Source organism: Urocampus carinirostris, chromosome 5, assembly GCF_059441175.1.
Source record: "Urocampus carinirostris isolate Australia breed hairy pipefish chromosome 5, RoL_Ucar_1.0, whole genome shotgun sequence".
NCBI lineage: Eukaryota > Metazoa > Chordata > Actinopteri > Syngnathiformes > Syngnathidae > Urocampus > Urocampus carinirostris.
This window is the reverse complement of record NC_142353.1, coordinates 17,980,811-18,005,660: the sequence shown is the minus strand read 5'-3', so window position 1 is coordinate 18,005,660 and position 24,850 is coordinate 17,980,811. Positions and strand designations below refer to the sequence as shown.

Below are 24,850 nucleotides of genomic sequence, written 5' to 3'. Positions count from 1 at the left end.
TGTTACTGCGTGATATTAAAATTTGTTAGATTATCAAAAACCTTTGTGAGTAATACATATGCAAAAAAAAACACAGAAATCAGGAAGGGGGCAAATACCTCTCACAACTCTATGTATACATATCAAACCAGTGAAGAAGTGGAGAGACTTTTTAGAATGCACTATGCAAATCAGTGTTTCTGGCACAGGAACTTAAAATAGTATGGTAGTGAGAGAATCTGTAATACATTTAAGTATGTTATCCGTACCACTGGTGATCAAGTGGGTAAAGTGTCAACGCCCTCATCACTGCTACCCAGGTTCGATTCCCATTGCAAACAATGTTTTGCCATTTGAATCAGCGACACTTATCGACTGATCAATCATTGCACAATTATATGCTATGTGTGTACAAATGGCCCACGAATGCATACGGTAGCTCTTCATAAAGTCTCAATTTCATGTGCTTAATGTATGAAAAAAATATGACGAAAGACAATTTTTGGGGTGTGTGTTTTATAATCCAGGGCGGCTTATATTGTGGAAAATACGGTTTCTACAAAATTATCTGCTATTATGACTTAAGAGACATTCCATTGTGAGGTTCTGCTGCATGCGCATTGCACTTAAAGAGGGAGGGGGGACAAAGGGTGCTCACGAGGTCAAGTGTTGTCAAGCCTCCCTTGACACGGAGGTCACTTGAGTTTAGCGGTGAGGTTTTCCTCTCCAGCTTTTCTTAAGACAGCAAGTGGGGAAGAGTAAACGAGTTAAAGTGCAGGCTGAGCGTGAGAAGGCAGGTGTCTTTGTCAGTAGGGGAGTTTTGTGTCAACACGGAAGCCCGTGTTAGCTTCCGATAACACCCCGGGGGTCATTACAGGGAAATTCGTGAGGAGTTCCAAGAAGTACTGTGCATGAATCATCCCATTTGCAGAGTGATTTTCTTAAATATAGCACCAAACAGAAAAATGTCAAATAGACTCACCATCTTAGAACTCCACAGACACTTCAGGGCTGGATTTACACTGCAGGTGCAAAATTAAGTCAAGGTTGAGTCTTTTCATCAGCTAGTACATATGCATTTGCATTTACTTTATTGTGTAATTCGGTTTAAAGAAAGAGTTAACTCGAAGTTTTTTCTCATAATAATATTTGGAAGAACATCATTATGAAACGTCTCATCTCATCTCATCTCATTATCTGCACCGCTTATCCTCAGTAGGGTCGTGGGGGTGCTGGAGCCCATCCCAGCAATCATCAGGCAGTGGGCAGGGGACACCCTGAACTGGTTGCTAGCCAATCGCAGGACATTATAAAATGTAACCTTGACAAATATCATCGTCATTGGCATTGAACAAGCCAATATTCAATTTGATTTACACATTGAGAATTAGTCACCGTGCCCCTGATGCCGTTTTAGCTGCGTCGTTTAGTGTTTTGCTCATCGTTGTTTAAGTCTCGTGATTTTGGAACATGTGAGTATTCAAGATGGCGGTTACAAAGACGAGCACATATTTACTAAAGTGCCCCAAAAAATGAAAACGAAGGCTGTGTTGTGTGAAATGAGAGCCCAATATTTCTAGACAGTGCGAGGGAAACAATACTGTGAAGAATAGTGTCAGATTGAAACACAGACGTGTCTTTTCGTGTTGTCATTAGGGTTGCTACAACAATGGACTAAATTGCATTCGTCTGTCATCATTCCTCGAGGATAAAAGGAAACTTCAGCAACCTGAGATTGAAGCCGATGATATAGGGATAGAAGTGGAGCGTTTTTGATAAATAACCTCCATTACTGTTTAATTTGGATGTAAAAATTGAGGACTTGATTTGTGGGTGAAAAAGATTTAATACTGTATGTTATAAATATTTAATAAAATTCTGTCAAACCTCCCGTTTTTACTCTTGTTATGCAATATATGACTAATATTAGCAAGAACATGGACTTATTTCTCTCAAAAGGTCAGTTTACGGAAGTCATCACTGTATTTTGCTGCCACAAAAAAAGCTTTATATAAAGCCTGCGGTGTTTAAAATGGAGCAAAAAAGCAGCGTCTAATAGTCTGTAATTTACTGTACCGTGTTTACAAAAAAATTTCACTCCAATATTCAAATGCTAGGTTTGCATTTCTAAAAAAATGGAATGAGAAAAATAACCCACTATTAATTTAGTTAGAGAATGATTAAAAATTACGTTTGTAATATTAACTTATGATCGTGTTTACTGCCATGTATTGACATTTATGCATAGAAAAAAACTGTCTCAGGAGAAAGCACGCAAAAAAGGGAATCAAACACTTGCAGTGTAAATCCAGCCTTTGAGACAGATGGCAGCAGGTAGTATAGATTGGAAAGTGGAAGAGTGGTTACTTTCATTGGTTTTGGAGTCGAAACTCAGCTTTAAAAAAAACAATAAATAAATAACTTAATTTTAAAAACTCAGTCATTGGCGGCTGTGGCAGGCTCAGATTTCTAAGCTTCGTGATTGTGCTGCAAGTCCGAGAGTTTCTCCGGGACTTCGGCGTCTCCGGCGTCGGCAGCGGCGGCGACAACTTCCTGGTCTACTTCGGCATCCTCGTCGTTGCTGCTCTCGGCGCTGTAATCTACCGCCTCCAGGAAGGACGGCTCATCCTCATCCATCACATAAGTGGTAGGGCAACTGATAGACACACAGACAAAACATGACTAGTTTGATCGAACCGGGTTTCTTAAACTATTAAGTCAAGACCAGTGTTGGGACCAACGCGTAACAGAGGACCGTGGTCCTACATACCTACTAACAAGGGCTGCAGTGATTAATTGACGTTATCAACAAGTATCGGTAATAGAATTAGTCGACTTGACTTGACAATGAATTGCATTGTCGACCATTGTTTCTAGACACACTTTTCCAACAAAAAGAGGCATCTCTACATGAATATAATCTCTGCATATACTCGCACATGCGCAATAATGTGTCTCCGTCTCAAGCGGGAACGTAGACATACAGGTGGAGTCAACATCACGTCCCCGTACCAAAACTTCTAAAGTTTGGTAGCAATTTAGCCTGGATAAGGCGAATAAAAAGACTATTTGCAATGTTTGCAAGCAGGGAATAATGCTTGTTGATGCAAGTACATTTAAAGAGAAAACACGGACAGTTGAACAAAACAGCGTACGAGTCGCCTTGGTAAGATTAGAGATTCAGTTTGTTGTACATTTTATACGTGTAAATTTTTCTATCAAAGAGAGCTGACGTGTTATGCCAGATTGTACCTGAAAACCTATTTGAAATGAATGCATAGTTACCATAGACCCCTTTTAAAACTGTTTGATATCAAACTGTTGAAATGTGACAACTTCTTTTGTTACAGACTATGCAGTTGATCACTGAATGTACTTTACATAATGCTTCACAAAAATATGATTACCGTATTTTTTGGACTATAGGCCCTAACCTAACCCTAAATACCCAGAATTGGCCAGAGAGTTGAAAATGTGCCTTAAATCCCGGTGCGTCTTACATACCAGAAATACGGTTGATAAAATAGGAAATGCAGTTATAATTAAATGGTTTAGCATACGGTAACTGTTCTTCCTTTGATAACAAAGTAGTCTTTGAGTGCCCTATTGTGGTTAACATGATATGTGTATAATCGTGCTTGTGGCATTTCAACCAATGACAAAAGGGGTTCCACAATAACCAAAATGGAACAATAGTCATGTTTTTGTCTCTAACCAATTTTCAGGGCTTTATCAATTATTTTAAAGTTTTTCATCCAACAGTTTGTAGTTTTATGAATTGTGTAAGTTTAATCAAATAGACATACTATAAGTAATGTCTGGTTCACAATCATCTGTGACCAGTGTGAAGTCACTGTTCTGCCTTTGAGAAACATAGAGTGGTTTTGGAGCGCCCTCATTAGGTTAACATCTTAATTGACGCAGAACTTAAATGGCAGCACCGACGCAGATTTTTAAATGTGAATCATTTTTTGTTGTTGCATGGCGTTAGCTAGCAGTCTACCTGCCCAAAAAGGGGATACTTTGGAATAAGGACAGCACAGTAACCATTTATCAATTATTTTTTAATTAATCTTCGTGAAACCAGCTGTCATATTTATTTATGTTATATGAAATAAATTATTTTAATTTAAATGTGCTTATATGTTCCTTATACGCCCCTACCTCTTACTGAAGCTTTAATTTCACACCCCATATAGTCTTGTTTACCTTGTATGTGAAACATGAAAAAAAAAAAAAAAAAAGGCTATTTTGGGGGGTACGCCTTATACTCCGGTGCACCTTATCGTGCAGAAAATACCGTACCTAATCTACAAAAACTACGAGCATTTACAAAAATCTTTATAAAAGGCTAAAAGGCCACTACATATTATAAAACGCCCCGATCTTTTAAATCCAACGATTTGAATATGTTGATATGTTGTTATAAAAAAAGTCATTCTTTGTTTCTTTTTTTCTTTCCGGTGTGCCCCGATGCTTTAACGGCTGCAGCATCTTTTGCGGTTTTAGTGGCTTTAGTGGCTTTTTAATGGTGTTAATGGTCTGAAACGTGATCCCGAGGAGACAGTCCATCATGGGTCGTCTCTCCGGTCTTGTGCTCATACAAGTGGGAGGGAGAAACACAAATGGCGCCCTGTAATTGTTTGGTGTGTAATGGCGATCAGGAAATGTCCCTTTCTTTGGGTTCCAATAACTCCTTCCTCCATTCTTGCGTACCATCATTTACGCACGCACTCACACACTCAAGACCGTATCTTGCTTTTTAAAAACCGGCAGACGCTTCCAATGGCCGCAAAAATCATTGCAATGATGACCTATTAAATGCTAAGTGCTAGCATGGGCGGGCAGGCGGCTAGGCCTGCCTCGCTGGCTGGCTGGCTATCTGAGAGCATCCAATCTCCAAGGAGAGAACATTGCCAGTCCCTTAATGATCAAAGACATCAATGATGAATGAACAACTATCAATATGAGGGCAGAGAAGAGCGAGAAGGCGAGAGGAAGATGCTCCAGGGAAGAGAGGTGGAGGAAGGGGAGAGTTAAGTGGTTTGGGGAATAAAACCATCAACTGACTTAACAGAGGCAGCAAACATCTAAATGATTACGTAAACAAATAGCTTACTGTAACGATTTGTTATCTGTTGTTTGGAAAAGAGTGCTGAATCTTAGCTGTGGTAAAGTTAGACGGGATAAATCTGAACCACCATTTCAGAGGTGGGATTTTGCCCATTTTGTTGACGAGTAGTGAAATATTTCTCAAGGTAATCCCAGAAGTGTCTTTTGTTAAAGTGGAGTAACCCTGTATTTTCAACAAGTAAATATGCACCTATTAGCACTCATTGCTAGATTAGCTGCATTCGACAATTTTCAAACGATGGATTTGTTAAGCTTTTTCCAAATTTTCGTCAAAACAATCCAGGATGATTAACAAGTCAACCACTTATGCACAATAATTACCTTACATTCAGTGAACAGATACGATAGATGTTGCAATTATCGGCCCAATAACTAAAACGGGATAATTGTAAAGAAACAAAAATTGGTTATTTAGAGCAATATCATAACCGTCAAGTCGAGTCACATTCAACTACATTTGAAAAAAAAATAGTAAAAATAATTTTACTTTAAAATAAATATCTAGGTTTAGTAATAGTGAACATTTAACCAAGCAAGTCTTAAACCATAAAATGTTTTCTTTAAGTCTTGAGTCCCAATCAAGTGACTTCAGTCCCCCCAGCTAATGGTTTCAAATGAATTCATCCATACAGTCAATCGAAAAGGCCTCTGTCAGGTTTAACAATTTCGAACACATTCAATCTTGTTTACCGTGATCTGCTTGACACTTCTCACCTGACTAATTTGGGCTGTGCCCCAATAAGTTCGCTTTTGAGGTCGCTTTCCAGGTCCAGCAGGTGCTGATGTGTGTGGAGGCCCGTCATTCTCTTGAGCCTTAAAAGGGCTACGCAGAACTGAGCTCCCATTTCTTCCAGTTCCCTGGTGCCAATCTGAAAACCCTGCGGAAATATAAAATAGATATTAGATCAATTGCTCATCGGCATACCTCCGGCGGCGTGTCAAGACTGTTGACAATGTCGTGTCTGTACGATGTCACCAGTCACTGGAATACGTCTTGCCACATATCAATGGAAATTTAAACATTTGGAATTCAAGATATGAATACTCATCATAAAAAAAGTCACGTCTCAAACAGGATACCCGAAAACTATAAAGCCGGTAATACTCACCCAAAAAGTGCTGTAATATTACACTCATGAAACGATTATTTACAAACATGGTCTGTTTACGTTCACAAGAGTCCAGAGAATCCAACAGTGTCAAATATTTACTCTAAAACACACGATAATGCCATTAAAATGAAAAGCAGCTTGAAAGCATTCCTACATCGTTTGGCGCTCCTTGTTCTAATCAGTTAGTTTTGCTCCATAATACCACTTTAAAAATAAAACAGACTTGTCAGATGATTTCCAAAATGTCCGTTAGCCTACGACCTTTTGATTGACACAACTATCAGGCAATTGCAATGTTTTTTACTGTACTTAGCCTGCCATAGCCTATGAATGCCGGGCATGACAACTTTGGCTTCAAAAATCTATGGCCAATAGTGACTAGTTCAAATGTGGATTGACACATTGGTTAGGCAATAAAGTTCCCAACATAATTCTATGCAATTTTACGGGGTGTATTCAAATTAGTGCCGAAAATAAAAGTGCGTAAATGAAACCTGGGATCTATTTTTTACGCTTGCTTATCACGCGCAAGTGTGCACAATCACTGATTGAATTCTGGAAAGTGAAGTAAAAGATTTGCAACTCTTCCACTATGTCTAAGAATTTCCCTAAGTGAAATACACAGTTGCAAAGGTTTTAGGGCTGTAAACTGGTTGCCTCCATATGGCCACTTTTGGAAACACTTTGACATACCTTTAGAAAAATGTGTAGAATACAATGTTACATTTTTCAGATTGTGATTATTTTTTACAAGGTTTGAGGTAAAGGCTTCAAGCTAATGCCTCACCTGTTTTCCAGCTAAGATGCCCATGCTACACTATTTTACCGACATGTAATTGGAAAAAAAATCGGGCGAGAACAAAAACCTTCTGTTTCTGTGTGTTCCAACTTAGATTACTCAATGTTAGTAGCACTTTCAGTGATTATTTTAGGGACAAAACTTCAGTGTTCCCTTTTAAAAGATGCCAAAAATGTCCATATTCTCCAAGTCAAGAACAGCATTCAATTTACTTTGGGTACATCTTGGATTAGGATTTTAAGCAGGAAGAGGTAGTAAAAAGCAATTACTTGAACATGCATCAAGTTGAATTTAGCATTGTAATTTAATGGAACAGAAGAAACATTTTTTCTTGCAATTCAAAAAAAGCAAATTTACCAAATGGATAAAACAAATGATTCTTAAACATAGAAACACAGTTAGGTAAAAAAACATTAGGTAAAAAAAAAAACCTAAAAAGATGAATATAGTAAAATAGAAAAAGGAAAAGTCCTTAAAATCAACCCAGACATTACATGCTTGAACTGTTGCCTTCAGAACCATCTAGTAGAATGAAAAGATTGAAAATTATCTTCTACCCAAATGCACTAATTACCAATGTTAATGTAATACCCTTATGGAGGCACACATTTATGCCCTTGATAGTCCTCCAAAAAAAGGACTTTCAAGGGACTTTTTTTGTTTCTTCTAATGAATGACCACATTTGTGCAGTGCTTCACATTTAAGGGTTGGGCGTTAATTCAGTAGCATTTTTTTAAAGTTAAATTTTACTGAAACTAGTTTGGCTGTGAATGGTTAATGTTAGCCACTCACCCTCGGACTATTACGTCACAATTCTGAGCAACCATTCATTCAAGTGAGGAGAAATTTCAAAGTTCAAATTCAGCTGTAGACAATTTGCCCGTGAATGTATTTTTTGTTTCGACCATCTGAGGAATCCATGCAGCCGCCTTGACTTTAGTGTGATGAGCCATTTCACTATTTCAAGACACAAAACCTAATAAAATACATTTTAATTGTTAAATAATACATCCTGACTATACAAGACAAGTAACCCTAAATACTTAATGTTGGACGATAGATTTGGCCAAAGGCTTTCAAACACAAAACAACGGGGCTACTTGTACTAGGCCCAAAGCTTTCCATCACAACAGTTCCTCTGTTGTCATGGCAGGCTGTAAAATGAAGAGCACGCACGGTCAAACAAAAGAAAGAAAGCAGCACCCCCTGGTGGAGGCATTCATCCTAGCAATTGTGCAGCAGAAACATTCCAAAAATTATTTAAAAGGACATTGTATATTATTTAGCGCCTCCCGGTAGTAAAAAAACGCAATTAATGTATAATTATATATATATAAATAATTATGCAATTTTTAATAAATACTTGTAGGTCAAGACTGTTTCAATTCATTTGAATAACGTAAGGCTCATCTAGAGGTAACTAACATGATTGTCTGCCATCTTGCTACTATGGGTACCTCAAAATTCCAAAACCTTTTGAAAAATAGTGCAAAAAATGGGAAGAAAAAAGTCTGGTCACTTTGAGTCTCCATAGTTTGTCATCTTCAGTGTGCTATGTGGCATTTGTTTTGATTGCACTACACCGGGAATGTCAAACTAATTTTAGTTCAGGTGCAACATAGTAGAAAAAACACTCACGGAGACCGAATGACAAAATAATGGCACAAAACAGTTGCCTTAGCTGAGCATCTTTAGAAGGTTTGCAAATGAATTTTTTAATTGAACGGTTGTTTTTTTATATTTTTTTTCTTCATTTAGATTTAACAAAAGGTAGTTTTTTTTTTTTGACTGTGCATTTGTAAAGACAAAGCAAAACAATAAATTAAATTACTGTCCATTACAGTTTATCTAACTCAGGGAAACATATTTTTCTGCTTTTAATTTCTCTTTTAATAAAAATGTTTACCTGGATTTGGTAACTTTGCGGTTGGATTTCATATCGACTATCGAAAGGAGCTAAAGCTTCTTGACACTCGTGCAAAGACAACCAGGTGCTATTTTTTAATGTTGTGTTTTTTCAATCCAAGTGCTAATTAATAATATCCAATCAATTGAGATAAAGTGTGGTTTAGTAGCAAATATTGGTATTAAGGGACATCTAATTGTATTGCTTCTAAGAAGCACGTCCATAACTTCTATTTTAAGTCAAAAACATCGGGATGAGTCAAGTAAAGTCAATTTGTATAGCCCTTAATCACAAAAGTCTCAAATGGCTGAACAGGCCACCATTACAACATCTAAATTACAGCATGTTAGTTAAAGTTAGCATAATTAGTGTTTCCTCAAACGTTCTCTGGTTGATAAATGGTAGTCGGCAAACACAGTGGAACCTGGCTTTGGCGACATCCAGGGGACATATTTCAAATGGCAAGTCAGTGCTTCTCTCAGCATTGTCTCACGGGCCGGATCAAATCGGTTGGCAGGCCTGATCTGGACCACGTACCATATGTTGACACAATTGCACGACACAATCTAGTGTTCTAATATTACACAATGTCCCCTTAACAAAATAAATTCCAACCTGCCGTGTTCGCAGAGCTCGGGTCATTAAACGTTACCTTATATTTTCCCTGGTCGCATCCGCAGACGGTGCTCTCCATGGTGTAACTGCGTTGTACGCCGATCTCGCGCCACACAACAACGCGTGCAGTCGACTCTTTAGAGCGCTCCACCACAAAACTGCAGCTGCCCATACTGAAGGCCGGAGCGATCTGCGAAAGGATCTTTGGAAGGGCCTGAAACCATCGCAAATATTGAGGGGCGGAGCAATGCGTGACCTAATATGTGTGTGTTTGAAGTGTTTGGGTGCTCACCCTGTATGCGAGGTCCTCTTCTACGTTACTAGATGCTGCGCTTATGTTGGACTGCCATATTGTTTCCTTCAAACTGCAACCGTACATAAAGACGTTCTTCTTTCTGGAATGGCCGTGGTAGTCACAGAACACCTGAACACACAAGATCAAAAAGTACACAAGTATTAACTATCGTAAATTCAGGACTACAGAGCGCACACGGTTATCCGCATGCTGAAGTATAGGAACGAAACTTAATTCTTTGTATGAGATGCTCCGGATGTTAAGCACATCCATTTCTTAAATTTTAAGCCAGGAGAACATCTGGTTAATTTCAGTTCTGCTCTGAGTTGTTTATGTCTCATGTTTTTGGATCATGTGACCATTCAAGATAGCGATTACAAAGACGAGCATACATTTACTACTGTGCGAAAGAAAAGGTGAAAGAGGGCTGTGTTGTGTAAAATCTGAGCCATATTTTCAGATGACAGCGCCAGGGCAACCATACTGTGTAGAATAGTGCCAGATTGCAACACGAACATTTTTTATTTTTTATTTGCCATTGGTGGTTTCTGCTGTAATGCTAGCAGCAAGATGGCGGACAATTATGTAATCTCCCCCTACACGAGGCTCATGTTATGTGATATAGATAGAAATTTATTGACCTACAAGGGTTTAAAGAAAATGCACGTAAATGTAATAGTCCATGTCATTTTGCTAATCATTTAAATTAATACTTTTTTTTTTTAACAAATGACTTTTTTTAACCACTCAGACTGAATATGACACTCTGTCCCTTTAATTGCAGCCGTTTCCGAGTATGGATTTATTTATTACTGATTGGTTGATTTTTAAATGAATTGTTAATGACTTTTTGGGGGGGAGATATTATTTTGTATATAGACATAGGAAAAAATGATATTTGAAAACAGTGGAATGTTTTTCTTTGAAATTGTTTTTAGAAAACCTAATTTGGCTTAAACTCACCCCTAGCTTTGGTAGCCTCCAGGTAAATTGAGTTTGAGACTGCTCGTTTTAGAACATAGTAAAAAAGTAGCAGATTGTAACCCCCAATTTACGGTAAATCAATTGGACTCAGACACCGTTCCACAAACCATAACTGATTATCATGTTTGCCCGTCAAAATGAATCAGTGACACTTAATTGAACACTGCTCTATGAATAAATGCCAAAATGTTGCCAAAAAGGTTATACCAATGGCGCTCTTTGCGTATGTGCTAGGTATTGCAGCAGGCTTTTGGTGTGGTAGATGGTCGGGTGCAGCTCCGGATCGGGGTTCAGCCATTGGCGATTCAAATCTTCGCCACTCAGAGAACAGCGATGACTAAAACAAAAAAGTTCAAAAGTCTTCAGTCTGGTTTAAAATCGGGTATCGCAGCTCTCCACACTCACTTTCCATTGACAACACCATCAGGGTTAAGCATAGGCACAATCTTGAAGATGTATGACTCCCTCAAAGCAGCCGCCAGCAAATTTGTGCTCATCAGGAACTCCAAAGTCCCTTTCATCACCCAACTTGCATTGGTTTCCCCAGGGTGCACTCTGGAGGACAGGAATATTAATGGACGATTTCCTGTACAGGGGAAAGAGTTTGATTTTCAACCATTGAAATGTTTTTATTTGCATTTTTTTTAGATTTCAATTTTCAGGGAAGTGAAAATATATTTAACCCATTATGCTCATTTACTCTCAAACCCCATGCCTCTAAGCCAGACATGACTGTTGGTTACCATCATAACTTTATACGATCCTCGCTTTGCATCTAATCACTGATCTCTACATTTGAACTATCTGTTCAGCACACCCATTGCCTTGCACCCTTCACCCACCCCCTTCTTAAAATCCTCCTCTAAACCACCACTTGCTGCCACATAGAAACCCAAATCTTAAAAACATCTACCTCTTGCAACTTTACACCGTTCAACAAATTCTCTAAACCACGACTTCACCACCTCTCGAACTTACGCTTGTCTGCATTCACCCTTCCTTCTCTTACACACTATCAAAACTCCAAAGCACTCAGATGCCCTCATAGTAAGTAAAATAAAGAACTATAAAATATGTTGTTGTCACTTAAGGGACAAAAAAAAAACCTATTGAGAGTTTCACTTACTAAACTGGCAGATGTGATCACTGGAGTTGGACGCTGGCATGGCAGTGATGGTGAGGAGCATGCAGCTGTTTCCTCCGAGTGTCTCGCAAAGGACATCTTGTCGCAAGTAAATGTCAGGCGTCTTCCTTGCCTCCAGCTTGGTCAAGTGCATCTACCAGTACACAGTACAAAATAACATAGTTTTTGACAAAACTCTGACAACTCTGGGTAATCTGTTTTCATGTGTACCTTGAGAGAGGAATATGTGTACGGGTAGTGGTAGGAAAAGTAGCAGACGTCGTCCTTGTGGCTGAAGATGGTGCTGAAGGTCATCGTGTAGTAGGACTTGCCTTTCTGGCCCCCGGTAGCAATGGAACTTCGGGCGAAATGGTTCCTGGTGGGAAAAAAAAAGTATTTTTATCAATTCATTTTCAAAAGCTACTCCTCTTTTTATCTATATTTATCCATCTACCCTGGTCATAACCCTCGAGAGGGGTGACCAACAGCAAGACACACATACAAAAACAAAGAATATAACAAAGGGGAAAAGGAGCAAAAAATACACCCCAAAAAATTTGGGACCATTGCCAACCCAAATGGCCGAACACCCAAACAAGTTAAGCACCTCGGCGCCCAAGTTGGTCATGCTTTTGTGCCTCCAGATGAAACGGGACACAAGAAAGCGGCCGTGTCACTTGGGTCAGGGTGACACAACACACTCTTCTGTTCAACAGCAGGGCCCGACAGCTTTCAGTGGTTTACCCCTGCCGCATCATACAGGTGCCCTGCCCATCCCTTAGAACTTGTCTAAATATCCCATTATCCTTTTACAACACCTTTTACTCATTCCTATCACCAACAAGAGCTCTAGCTTCCACTATATTTAGAACTCTTTCCTGCAGTGCACTCATAACACCATCCATCCACTTCAATCGCGGCCTTCCTCTTGGTCTCCTTCAATTTACTTTTACTTTTTATTTTACATTTACATTTACTCCTCTTTTTACTTTTATGAAATAATGAAGTGTGGAAAATGCTGTTACTTTAAATACATTTTACAATCTTGGAGTACAAGGAGAAAAAATAAATCAACATTTATGTACACAAAAAGGGAAAAAATGTAATATACACAGTAAAAAAAACATTATTTTTAAAGCTGATTTAACTTTGCTTGATCAAGGTCATTGTAAAAACTTGATTAAAATTAAGGGATTTGAAAAAATTGCATACAGCAGTCATGACAAAAAACATTTTTCAATGGAGGTTTGAACCTCCGGTTATCCACATTTTAAAGGATATCTTTGTACGTTTTGATACAACTTTTACAGAAGTACGAATAAAATCAACATTTTTTTTTTTCTGATGTTCGGTACAATTTACAAAGTCATACAATTTAAGGTTCAGAAAATAGCACTTGGGGGACGTTTACTGTGTCATTTTACAACTATATTCATTTTAATATTGTAAACCATATTATTTTTAAAAGACACAGTTGCTTTAAAATATTTTTTTATTTATTTAAAAAAGGTTTTTGTAGAAAAATGAATCCTGAAATCTACATTGACAAAGATGCATGTGCCACTGAGGTTTTTCAAAGCAATATGAAGTCACACAATGACCGAAAGGTCAATAAAAACTTGTTTTATGATGCCATCATCGAAATTTCAAACATGCTACGTGATGTCACACTTGGTGTTTTCATTCTGCAAACATGGCAAAAATATACATGCTGAGGAACTACTATAAAAAGTTTTATACTATTTATTTGATTGTGAGTGTTTGATAATCACTTTAAGTCATGCCTTTTAAAAGGATTACTTGCCAGTATGTCCTACTTATATTTCATTTTCAATTTCATTATTTGTTAATGCAACATCTATTGCAGCATGTTCATCTTGGAAGGGGAATTACCTCATGTGAGGTCCCTTCTCAAGGTTTCTTCACTTTCCTCATGCTACGGTTTTTGAGTTTTTCCTTGCCCTCATGTAGATTTTAGAAGTGTAATAATAGTCTGTAGTCTGCAATAGTCTGTGCAGCCCTTTGAGACTCTTTGTGATTAAGGGCGTCACAAATAAACATGACTTGACTTGCTGGGTTTTTAACAACACAGCAGCAAGTCATTTTGACCCGAGGAGGGTTAAAAGTACGTTCAAATTTTAAATTTAATTTAAAAAATATTGTGAGGGAAAAACATTTTTTATTGTCGGAGTTCAGGTCACCAATAATCGGAATATCATTGTAAAATCAATAAATCAATACATTAATGCTATCTCTATCTTATCAGTAATATGTTACTTCAGATATATTTTACAATACTAAAACATGTTTCTCCGGGGAAAAGACTAAATGACTTTGCAAAAATTATTTTGATCATTCGAAAATAATTTTTTTAAGTAACCGTTAATAATACGATGAATAGTTTCCACGTGAAGATATAACAAATCTAACATCAAAGCTAGAATTCTACATTGAGTTAAAAAATGTGGGGGAAAAATTCCTGTCAATACAATTTTCATTTTAGAGGAAGTAAAAGTCCACAAGGACATTTAAAACCACGCCCAAATAATTCCTTTTAATAGAAGTCTTGGATATTGTCTTTGTGCAACTGTAAGTAAAGTTTCGGGCCAATAAGAGCCTAGAGATCATTGGCTGCTCTCTGCCCAGTCTAGAAGATATTGCCAGATTGTGATACTGCAGCAGAGCCAATAACATTCATAATAAAAGACTCCTCTCACCCTAGCCACGTTTTTGACCGGCTGCCCGAGGTAGGCGCTAAAGGTTTTTGCCTTTTATCCTAAGCTTTTTTTCAATCTTCTTTTTCAGTTTTAAGTCAATATAACGTGTTTATCTTGGAGTGCCAGGTCTCATCTTGTTGCAAACAATGTTTACCGCATTGTTATCAATGACAATGAAGACAGTTCTTATTCTAATAAACAATTTATTCTTGTTGAATATAAATCTGACATACTTATAGTAACAGATGTCTGTTCCTGTTCTGACCCACCGAGGCCTGCCATTGATGGCTTCCTGAACAGAGTACATCAGTGCCTGCATGCCTAAACAAACACAGGCACACACAAACATTAGTATACACATATATATACATATATATCCTTGATATGCAGTCCTACAGCAGAAAAGTAAGCAGAAAATTATGTTGTTGTTTTTTAAAATAAATGCAAACCAAATGATCTCTCTGGCCGATAGAGCGCAGTGTTCGGATATGTTGCAGTTTATATAGCATGGTGAATTGGTTTAGGTGTAAAACTGTTAGAATCAACCAGTTACTACATTCAAAGCCAAGCAAAAAACCCCTTCCTCATTGTTTGTGAATAAATGTGCTGTGTTAAAAAAATATACCTTGTCATCAGTGATTCTACTATGTAGGGTAGGTTACTAATGAAAGCTTAATTATAAAGGAAATTACTGGGAAGCAAGCTAAAAAGTTGGAGTTGACATTATTTAAATGATCCGGTTTGCCTCAAAACAGAAAGTCTCGAATTGGCCCCAGAGCCAAACTGAGTTTGACGTCCCTGTGTATTATTTCACCACTAGATGTCACTTTATACTGTATTGCATAGGTCTCCAATGTGGTGCCCATGGACACCAGGTAGCCCCCTAAGACACCTGAGTAGCCCAGACACATATTCTGAAAATAGCTCACAAAACGGGATTTCTAATGAGCGTGATGTTATATAGTGGTTGACAGGACCTGTTTAAACTCAACATCTTATAATTATAATCTGATTATAAAATAGTAACATAGTAATCACATAATAATTTAAAATTTCAGAATTGCATATTAATTTGGTATCTCTTGGAGTCATTTAGTAAAAAAAAAGTATCTCTTTGCTTGAAAAAGGTTGGTGTCCCCTGGTCTAGTGCAACTAAAAAAAGAGTGCTAAAAGAGCACAAGGAAGGATAAAGACTAGGAGTGACCAAAACAACATCATTTTAATTTTTTTGTCCAACCTTTTTGAAGCTTTTGGGTACCCAAAGCAGCATGATGTCAACTCCGTTTTGGTGAGCCTCATGGCATGTAAAAATCAATGGTAATTTTTCGACTTTTATAAAATGCATGTTTGTATTATAGTTCATATATTTTGCTTACTTAAATCAATAATGTTGTTTTTTTTAAGAATAGAGATTTTCTACCACTAGGAAGCAATAAATAATAGACACTGTCCCTTTAAGGCAGAAAAATAACATAAAATCAATTGCTGTAACTGTTATAATCCTTTAAGCAATGGATTTTTAAAAATAGATATTAGGAAAAGGTAGATAGTTAGTACATTAATTAATAGACAGGTAGTTTTTATCCTTAAAGAACAATATATATATATATATATATATATATATATATATATTTATATATATATATATATATATATATATATATAAAAAGTCGCTAAGAGCCGTCAGGTGCAAACAGGGAACAGCACAATTTTCACTCCAAAAAACAACTTTTTATATTTGGTACATTGTTTTTATTTCCCAATGAGAAATATTTCATAGACATCTCACCGTAGTTGAACTGGCTGTTGGATTTCTCACAGTTGATAATGTTGAAGCGGTACGTGACTCCCACACGCATGCCGCTCACCTCAAAGTAGAACCACTGGTGGTGGTGGTTGCTGTTTATGTCCGAGTTCAGGATAAGATCATATTCGTACCTGTGCACAATGTTGGTATCGTCGTGAAGTAACACACAACACCTTGCTGTCACCATTTGACAGATTTGAATGCTTACTTCCTGATCTGGATGGCCTTCCGGAGGTTACCGGATTCAAACTGAGAGTTGAATCTCAGCGACTCGCCATTGCCTACAATCACGGGACAACTGGAAAAAAAAGTTATCGTATAAGTAAGTATCTTATTTCCCAGACTATAAGGCGCACTCAAAAAACCCTATAATGCAGTGTGAAAAAATTGGAAATGCATATCGGTCTATCATTAGATTTTTGCAATTATTGGTAAGTCGATGTATTTTGCTGACCACAATTGCTTAACAATGGTGACAACAGGTATCGGACCAGGATAGCTCGGATATAAATGCTGAATTCTAAAGACCAGAATTCACATTGGGAACATAGATGACATAAGAAAAGGCAATAGCTCTAATCTCATCATCACATTAGTTTTAATCACAGTATCAGAAACAAATTATAGAGAAATGAGAAAACAGAAAGTGATTAAAAATATTGTGAAAAAATTGTGTTTCATCTTTCTTAGCTAAAAGTAAGCATTGTAAGTGACAAACGTGCGGCCACGCGTTTATTCCTATCTTTCAGGATGACCAAATTACTTCTAATAATGCCCTTCTCTTCATTCAGTTCAGAATTTTGTGCGCTTCATGAAGACTTTGCGAGTCTGTGATACAATACTGGATGTCAGTGATCCCCAAACTTTTCTGTACCACAAACTGTTTTTAGGTCTGACAATATCATTGCAGCCCAGCCCAACAAAAACATCAACATTGTGGTAACACAACTTAAAATAGTGTGATGATGACATACAACCTAATGCCTTCTCACGTGTTGTCTGTATCACTAGTATTCACGTGGAACTACATCATGATCGCCGATCTGCCAGGGGAAGAAGAAATGCTACAAAGACCAGCTGAAGGCAGCTTTAAGGAAGCGTAGGATTAGACCTGAGGCTCTGGAGGATACTGCTGCCGACCGTAGCTCATGGCGTCGGCAGTGCCAGGAGGGAATGAGTGCGATGAGGCAGAGGCCAGGACAGCCAAGAGACAGGAAGAACACCGCCGCAGCTCCTGCCACAGCAGCAACCTTCACATGTCCTACCTGCAATAGGACATGTGGGTCCAGGGTAGGACTTTATAGTCACCAACGAACTCGCCGATAGAAGTGGACGTCATCATCGGCCTTCGATGGACAATTGCAAGCAAGTCTAGTGGATGGGATTTGGCTCTTTCTCAGTCGGGGTTAAATTACTGTGGCATTTGATCAAATATTTTGCAATTGTGATCAGCGATTTAAATGACTGATTAATCAATGTAAAAATATGGTACTAATTTATCGTCATAGTCCAGTGAGCCTTTATGAAAAAAAAATATCACAAAAGAATAGTTTTGCGGTAGGGCTTATAAATCCATTGCACCTGCAGAAAATAAGCATAGTAGAAAAATGAAGTTATGACCATTTTAAAACATACTTGGGAAGGTCGAGGTCATATACGACTTTATCCATGATGTCATTTGGGTGAATCAGCCTCTCAATATCCTGGAATATTTTAGACCTACATGGTGACATAAACAAAAGTACATTTTATTGCGCTTTATAGGACTTTAAGTAAACACAGAATTCTGCATTGTTTGATTCAGAAACTGCAAAATGTTGAGTTGAATAATGCAAGGGAAAATGTTATGATCAAATAAAGTAATCTTTGTTTCAAGTAAAAAAAAATGTATTCTGATAATTTTGCTTGTTAAGGGTACAATACGTATTACCACCAGATGTCACTGAATTGTCTCGCGTAACTGAAAAGTAGTGCTTAATAGTACAAGGAAAAATATTAACTACAGAGACTCAAAGTGAATAAACCAAACCACTTCTCTTCTCATTTTTTTTTGCCCAACCTTTTGCGAGGTAGCAAAATCGCTCTGGACCGACAAATCGCCAAAAAGCAGAAGTAGATGCCTTCTATCGCCTGAAAAATTGAACTAAATCCGCCACATTTTTACCCAACGTTTTTGTTTTCCAATAACGTCCAGACGGTAGCGACAAAACATCATCTGAGGAAAAAATAAGTGTCTTGGAACAATTTTGTACCCTTTTTGGAATCAATATAGCAGGAAGATTACAGTACAGAAGTTTACAATAAAGTGCAATACTTGATTTTGTTCAACAAATGCTTCACCCTGTAAATAGGGCTTGTTTTTTGGTTTCAACGTATAATTTGAGTTTCGAGTATCGCGGAACCTTTTTGGAATGCAAAACGAGGGAATACTGTACTACATTTCCATTAAAACTAGTAATTTGGATGATTTTATGCCTGGTTAAAACACAAATGATGGTTTGAAAAAATGTCTGACTTGAAAAATATATATGTTCGAACAACAATTGGACTATTTTCTAGCAGCATTTGCACTGCATAACATTAGTATTTCATTTAAATTTGTCAAGTATTCATTCAACATTGACAGGAAATTGAACAAAACATATAAACATTGGCCAGCAAATATATTTTTTTAGTAAGAAACTAAAAGAAGCAGGAATATATTATGGATGGAGTCATTTTGAACAACATTATCATTCTTTTGCAGGATTTCCTTTAAAGAGCATATTTTTATATTTTAAAGAGGGAGACATTTCCTCCACAATTCGTGGACTTTTTTTCATGGCCAATTTAAGCACTTTTTAAGGACTTTCAAAGACAATTTTCCATTTTTTTCCAAAACCACCAAAATAAAAATTACAATGAGAATCAAGCCCTGTTGTTTAAGGTCACGGAGTGCTGCCTTAAGAAAAAATACGGTAACAAGAAATTTGATAAATCCTAGGCCAAATAGGTACCATTCACTGAATAGGGCAAAGAAAATAAAACTGGGGTTTGTGCCCCATTTGTTGGTGTTTGCTGCAGTCTCTGGTGACTGTTGTATCAATGTTGTTGTTATTTGTCTTACTGACAGCACTCGATGACGTCAAACTAAAGATAAAGTAAAATTCTTCTTGAATTTAACAAATGTATAAACTACCTCGGTAAGTAAAACGGTCTGCAGATCACCGTCAAAAGTTCAATGTCTCGTGAGCAGTGATTCGAGATTATCTTCGCATTTCTGCACCATTTATTGTTTGTGTAAATGCATAGACCGCCGCCCTTGCTTTTGCCGGTGAGCTCGCCGCTTCTATCAGCGCGGAAAGCAGTTAGCCCCACAATGCTAACCGCGTCATTCGGGATAGATGAGTTTAGCCATGTCTCCGTCAGAATCAAAGCACAACAGTTCGTCAACTCGCGGTTCGATGAGAATTCCACTTGTAGATGGTCCAGTTTGTTGTCCAGGGAGCGGACGTTGGATAGGAAAATGGATGGTAGAGGCGTTTTGAAGGGTTTAGCCTTCATCCGAGCCGTTAGCCCGGCCCGACAACCTCGTTTCCTTCCCCGGTCACAGCGCTTCCGCTTGCCACTTTTACTCGCTGCTTTGTAGGCCTCTGGCTTCTGTTGACGTAGCACTCCGAGGCTAAGTAAACACTCCAGAGTGGTCGTCGAAATTTGCGCTGGATTTCTGGATGTTCGCATATCCAGCAAAAAACTGCGATCGTATATTAATCTGCAGTTAGAGTTGTCTTTGTTCGCCCTCATAGACTGAGTCGAAGATTGGGGTTTTTTTAAGCAGACTTGTTTTATTTTTCTTCCGTGAAGCACTCGGGGTCTATCCAGGCAGACTGCCAAGAACCATGACAACCATTTTGAGCAAATTCAAGCACTTTTCAAACCTTGAAAACACAAAATTAAAATCCAAGCATATTCAAGGATTTCAAGCACCTGTATGAACCCCTGTATCTCAATATTTTCTTAGATGATTCAATAGAAGTAAATAAAAAAACATGTCTTCTCAACATTAAAATTAGTAGTGGTTGGTGATATTGGGAATTTAAGTGTCGGATCCAAGTAAAAACTGAAAATAATAAATAACTAAAGCTTTCCACATTGAGGATTTTGACTATGGCAGGTTCTTTTTGGAATGGAAGATCTACAAAAAACAAGGGATTTCTGTATGCTTTTAACCAAGTGTGTTTTGTTACCTCTGAACTCCGTACGTCCTGTCCAGAAGGGGCTCCCTAAACGTGGGAGCTACATGTCCAAAGTAGTCTGGATAGGCCACCTCGGTGTATTGAGGCACAGACTTTGTTCCCTTCACCATCTCCACGTAGAGGTCCAAGTCATGCAACGGAAGAATCTGAGCCGTGTCGGGTACCTCCAAGACTGCTCCTTCGCCCCCTTCATCCTCCGCGGCCTCTGAACTGGACTCCGAAGCCCCCCCCGACCCTGCTGCCGCCGCCGCTGCTGCTGCTAAACAGCGAATGTTAATGCCCTCCAAAATGAGAGGGGTCTGTGCGTGCTTTGGTGCACTGGCTGATGATTTTTGGGGTTTAACTCCCATTCCGTTTGCATTTAAAGAGATGCATTCAGGCACGTGGGACAGGTTCATCTCACCGGGTTTATGATGTGCCTCCGTCTTTCTGTTGAAGTCTTTGGCAAAATTACTGGAGTCCAGCTTTAGAGGATGGAGAGTGGTAATAGAAGCAGGAGCATCACCAACATCGTGACTCGTCCTGGCAGGGATGTGATTTGGAGACAGCAGCTGAGCTGTTGGTACTACGATGGGCTGGGTGGACTGAGGCGATGGAGGTGTGGTGGATTCAAAGTTGAAACCCTGGAGTGGAAGACCGAGCGTACAATTTTAAGCTCATGTGACTTCATGTTAAGTTAAAAATGTACTACACACTCAAAATAAAGAAAGAAGACATCAATGGATTTTGAACGTGAAAGTAAAAGCAGGGGATCCCAAATTTCTAATAAGAAATTCAAAGCTGTACTAAAGGTCCTCCTCTGAGCCCTTTCTTATTAATCTTCTAAGACAACCAAAGCAAAACCGGGTGTGACAATTATAGAACACTTACACGATTGGCCGATTGTAAAGTTCTTAACAGTCAAAACAATGAATAACTGGACGCAATAATAGTCAAAATAACAAACTGGCCTCCTATGCAATCTCCTTTGCAGCTGTCCATTATTTAAAAAACTTTGCTTCACTCCACAATGGTGTTCTCCCCTTTATCCCTTTGTGTTCTCAGAAGCTACAGTACCAGTCTAAATATTTATCAGAAGCAACCTCAGTGCTGCAAAAGATCCATTGAGGAAATTGAGGGAAAAAAAGTTGAAGAATGACTAAAATAATCTAAAATAATCTTTACAAGTAAACAGGCTTGTTTCAATGGCCTGTTTTCTTTATTCAATAAATTATTGATTCAAATGAAACCATATGAAAAAGGTTTAAATGAGCTAAATTATCTGCCATTGGAACAAGAAAACTATTTATTTTAATTGCAGCTTACTTCATTTTCCAACAAGACTTTTTCAGTGCAAGAACATATACTTTTGCTCATTTTAAATATTTCTTAAAGGGACAGTATGTATAATTTATCTTAACAAATAATTCATTAAAAAAACAATATTGATTTGAATAATAAGAAAAATACATAAACTATCACGCAAACAATTATTATTTTAAAAATTGCATTTATTTTACATAACATGAGGGTCACCTAGAGGGAGCTGACATAATTGTCTATCATCTTGCTACTACGGGTACCCAAAAACCTAAAACTTTGCAAAAGGCTGTGCAAAAAATGAGAAGACAAACGATGCAGTTTGGTCACTGAGTCTTGCAAGTTTGTATTGTTCTTTGTGCTCTGTAGCACTCATTTTGGGTTGCACTACACAACAGAGCAACATCTAGTGGTCAAATAATACACAGTGTTCCTTTAAAGAAATGAATAAATTAAATCATAAAATATTAAGAATGAGGTCTAAAATATGCAAAATTATTTTCAATTGGATAAAAGAAAATGTTTTTTTTTTCATTTAACACCAGATTACCTAGAATTTTTCAGTTTGGCTCATTTTAAAAATATTTCCTAATTCAAGAATGACATTAAAAATATTACATATTTACGAAGATATAATTAGGATGAGTAAAATTACATGGCATCTGTTGTATTTGCTCATGCTTATTTTAGTAATATTTTCAAATTTTACCCCAAAAAAGTGATACGTTTATTATTTTTCTTAATATTAGAATTTAATATTGGACACGTACAGAGGATATTTAGTGGGATGCCAGTTCCTTATTTGGCCGTTTGTTACGCACTGTTGTTTGTTGTTTTGAATATTGTGAACTTTTTACATCATTGTCACTATCGGCCAATAGTGGTACTGCTCTTTTGTGGAGAATCCGCTTTTGTAATGTAAGCAAGTTAATAAAAAGAAAGGGCCTTTAGAACAGGTTGGACTTTTTTAAAGCTTCACTCTCTGTCTTCCTTTCAAGTTCAAATTACATTGATGTCGTCTCTCCTTATTTTGAGCGACTACTAAACTTAATGTGTCACATAGACTAAACGTAATAGAATGATAACAGTAAAAAAAAAAAGAACGAATTAAAAGTATAACTTAAAAAGCCTTAAGTATGACAAATGCTAATACTTGCAGTGATGTAAGTGAAGTACCAATACATAAAAACATGTCCAAAACACAATCTGCAATCTGTCAGCTTTACCTGGAAGTCTTGAGATAATTCCACAAAAAACTTCTCATATACTCTTAACTCTTCAAAAGGTCGACTTTGGATTGTCCGGGGGTGGAGCTTGTTTATATCATTTTCAATATCATCGTTCTGTTTGAAAAGACATTGCGTAGTCAAAAATCACATATTTACCCGGAATGTGTAGCTAGCGTGCGGCACTTACCAAGGAGCCAGAGTCCTTCTCTTCCTCTTCATTCTCAGTATCGTTCTCAGTATCTGCCTCTGTATCGTTATCGTCACTGTCGTCCACCACATCGTCCACTGGTGGGGGGACACAGGTAGGCAGCACATTAATCCTTACCCTTGAAAATGACCCATCTTATTTCTTTTTCTGGAGAATTTCTACTCCGATGATAATCATACCAGGGTGCCTTTCAACACATACAGCATGCAGCCATGATGAAATTATAACTTGTTTTTAAAAAAAGAGGGCATTATTGGCTCAGGAGGTATCGCGCTCGTCTTGGGATCAAAAGGTCGCAGGTTCGATTCCCGGCTCCTCCGTGTTATATGTCAAAGTGTACTTGGGAAAGATACTGAATCCCTAATGCCCCCGATAGCAGGTATTTACCTTACATGGCTGATGCTGCTATCAGTTAGTTAGTGTGTAAAAGGGAAAAGTGTGAAGGACATTGTAAAGCGCTTTGGGAGGTCTTCATTGACTTGAAAAGCGCTATATAAATGCTGACCATTTACATTGCATCTTCTTCAAATACAGTAATCCCTCACTGTATTGCGGTTTACTTATCGTGGCTTTAAACAGTCGGCTCTCTCTTTTCTGCCTGTGTCTGTCTGTGCATCAACAATGTTGCGGCCTAAGTTCTAGACGTATGTTAAAGTTTCACAAACCTACATTATATAAGTACAAATTATTTTCAATTTGGAATTTCTCTAAAAGCCTTAATCATCACAAACCTGTCCCTAATAATCCTGACCCTTTATAATGACATTTTGGACAACATACGTCATCGGGTAATTTCCTTTCCACTGTCATTTCTACATCAGATTTGTTTTTTGTTTCCTGTTTCTGATTTGGACATTTTCAAACATGTCTGATAATGGAAAAGGATAGAGTTTTGGTGGGAGAGCATAATACAAACATTCTTAATGTTTTCCAGTTAATATAGATATATAGAGTGTATATGTATACTGTAAAACAATTTTTTTTTCCCGTTAAAACATGTTTTGTTTTTGGGTCGAATATAGCTCAACATTTTGGGTTGCCAACCCATGTGTTAAACAAATGCTTGAGTCTGTAAATGGTGTTTGTTCTTTGGTTGTAATGTATAATAGAGTATTTTATAAAGAAATAAGTTTTTACTTGACGGATTTTTGACTATAGCGGGTCCTTTCTGGAATGCAGACCCCACGAAAACCTAGGGATTACTGTAACAAGAATAGCAATGACTAAAATGACTTGACAAAATGGTGATGTTGATGTCGATGTGAGTTAATTATCTCAAAAGCAATTTGGTTTCTGGCCAACATGTTTTTGTAGCCACAGGATTGATTGAGCTTTATGGGGGGTCCTTGACCCGGACATCAAACTCAGCCAGTTTGTGCTGCTGCTATGAAACTGCCCATTGTTATGT

At 37.8% G+C, this 24,850-nt stretch overlaps 1 protein-coding gene across 1 annotated transcript in view; it reads right to left on the bottom strand.

The window, feature by feature from the left end:
- Positions 1-2,171: 2,171 nt before the first annotated feature.
- The window catches only part of agtpbp1 (ATP/GTP binding carboxypeptidase 1), a 44,295-nt gene continuing 21,616 nt past the window's right edge, over positions 2,172-24,850 (bottom strand). The window contains exons 13-27 of the mRNA XM_088336043.1: positions 23,422-23,519; positions 23,232-23,348; positions 20,698-21,329; positions 18,107-18,190; positions 16,680-16,769; positions 16,454-16,602; positions 14,898-14,985; positions 12,179-12,323; positions 11,951-12,101; positions 11,230-11,410; positions 11,032-11,161; positions 9,838-9,969; positions 9,583-9,759; positions 5,827-5,990; positions 2,172-2,635 (exon numbers count right to left, since the gene is read on the bottom strand). Of these exons, the coding sequence (XP_088192169.1) occupies positions 2,449-2,635; positions 5,827-5,990; positions 9,583-9,759; positions 9,838-9,969; positions 11,032-11,161; positions 11,230-11,410; positions 11,951-12,101; positions 12,179-12,323; positions 14,898-14,985; positions 16,454-16,602; positions 16,680-16,769; positions 18,107-18,190; positions 20,698-21,329; positions 23,232-23,348; positions 23,422-23,519 (2,525 nt within the window). The 3' untranslated portion in view covers positions 2,172-2,448. The remainder of the gene's footprint in view (positions 2,636-5,826; positions 5,991-9,582; positions 9,760-9,837; positions 9,970-11,031; positions 11,162-11,229; positions 11,411-11,950; positions 12,102-12,178; positions 12,324-14,897; positions 14,986-16,453; positions 16,603-16,679; positions 16,770-18,106; positions 18,191-20,697; positions 21,330-23,231; positions 23,349-23,421; positions 23,520-24,850) is intronic.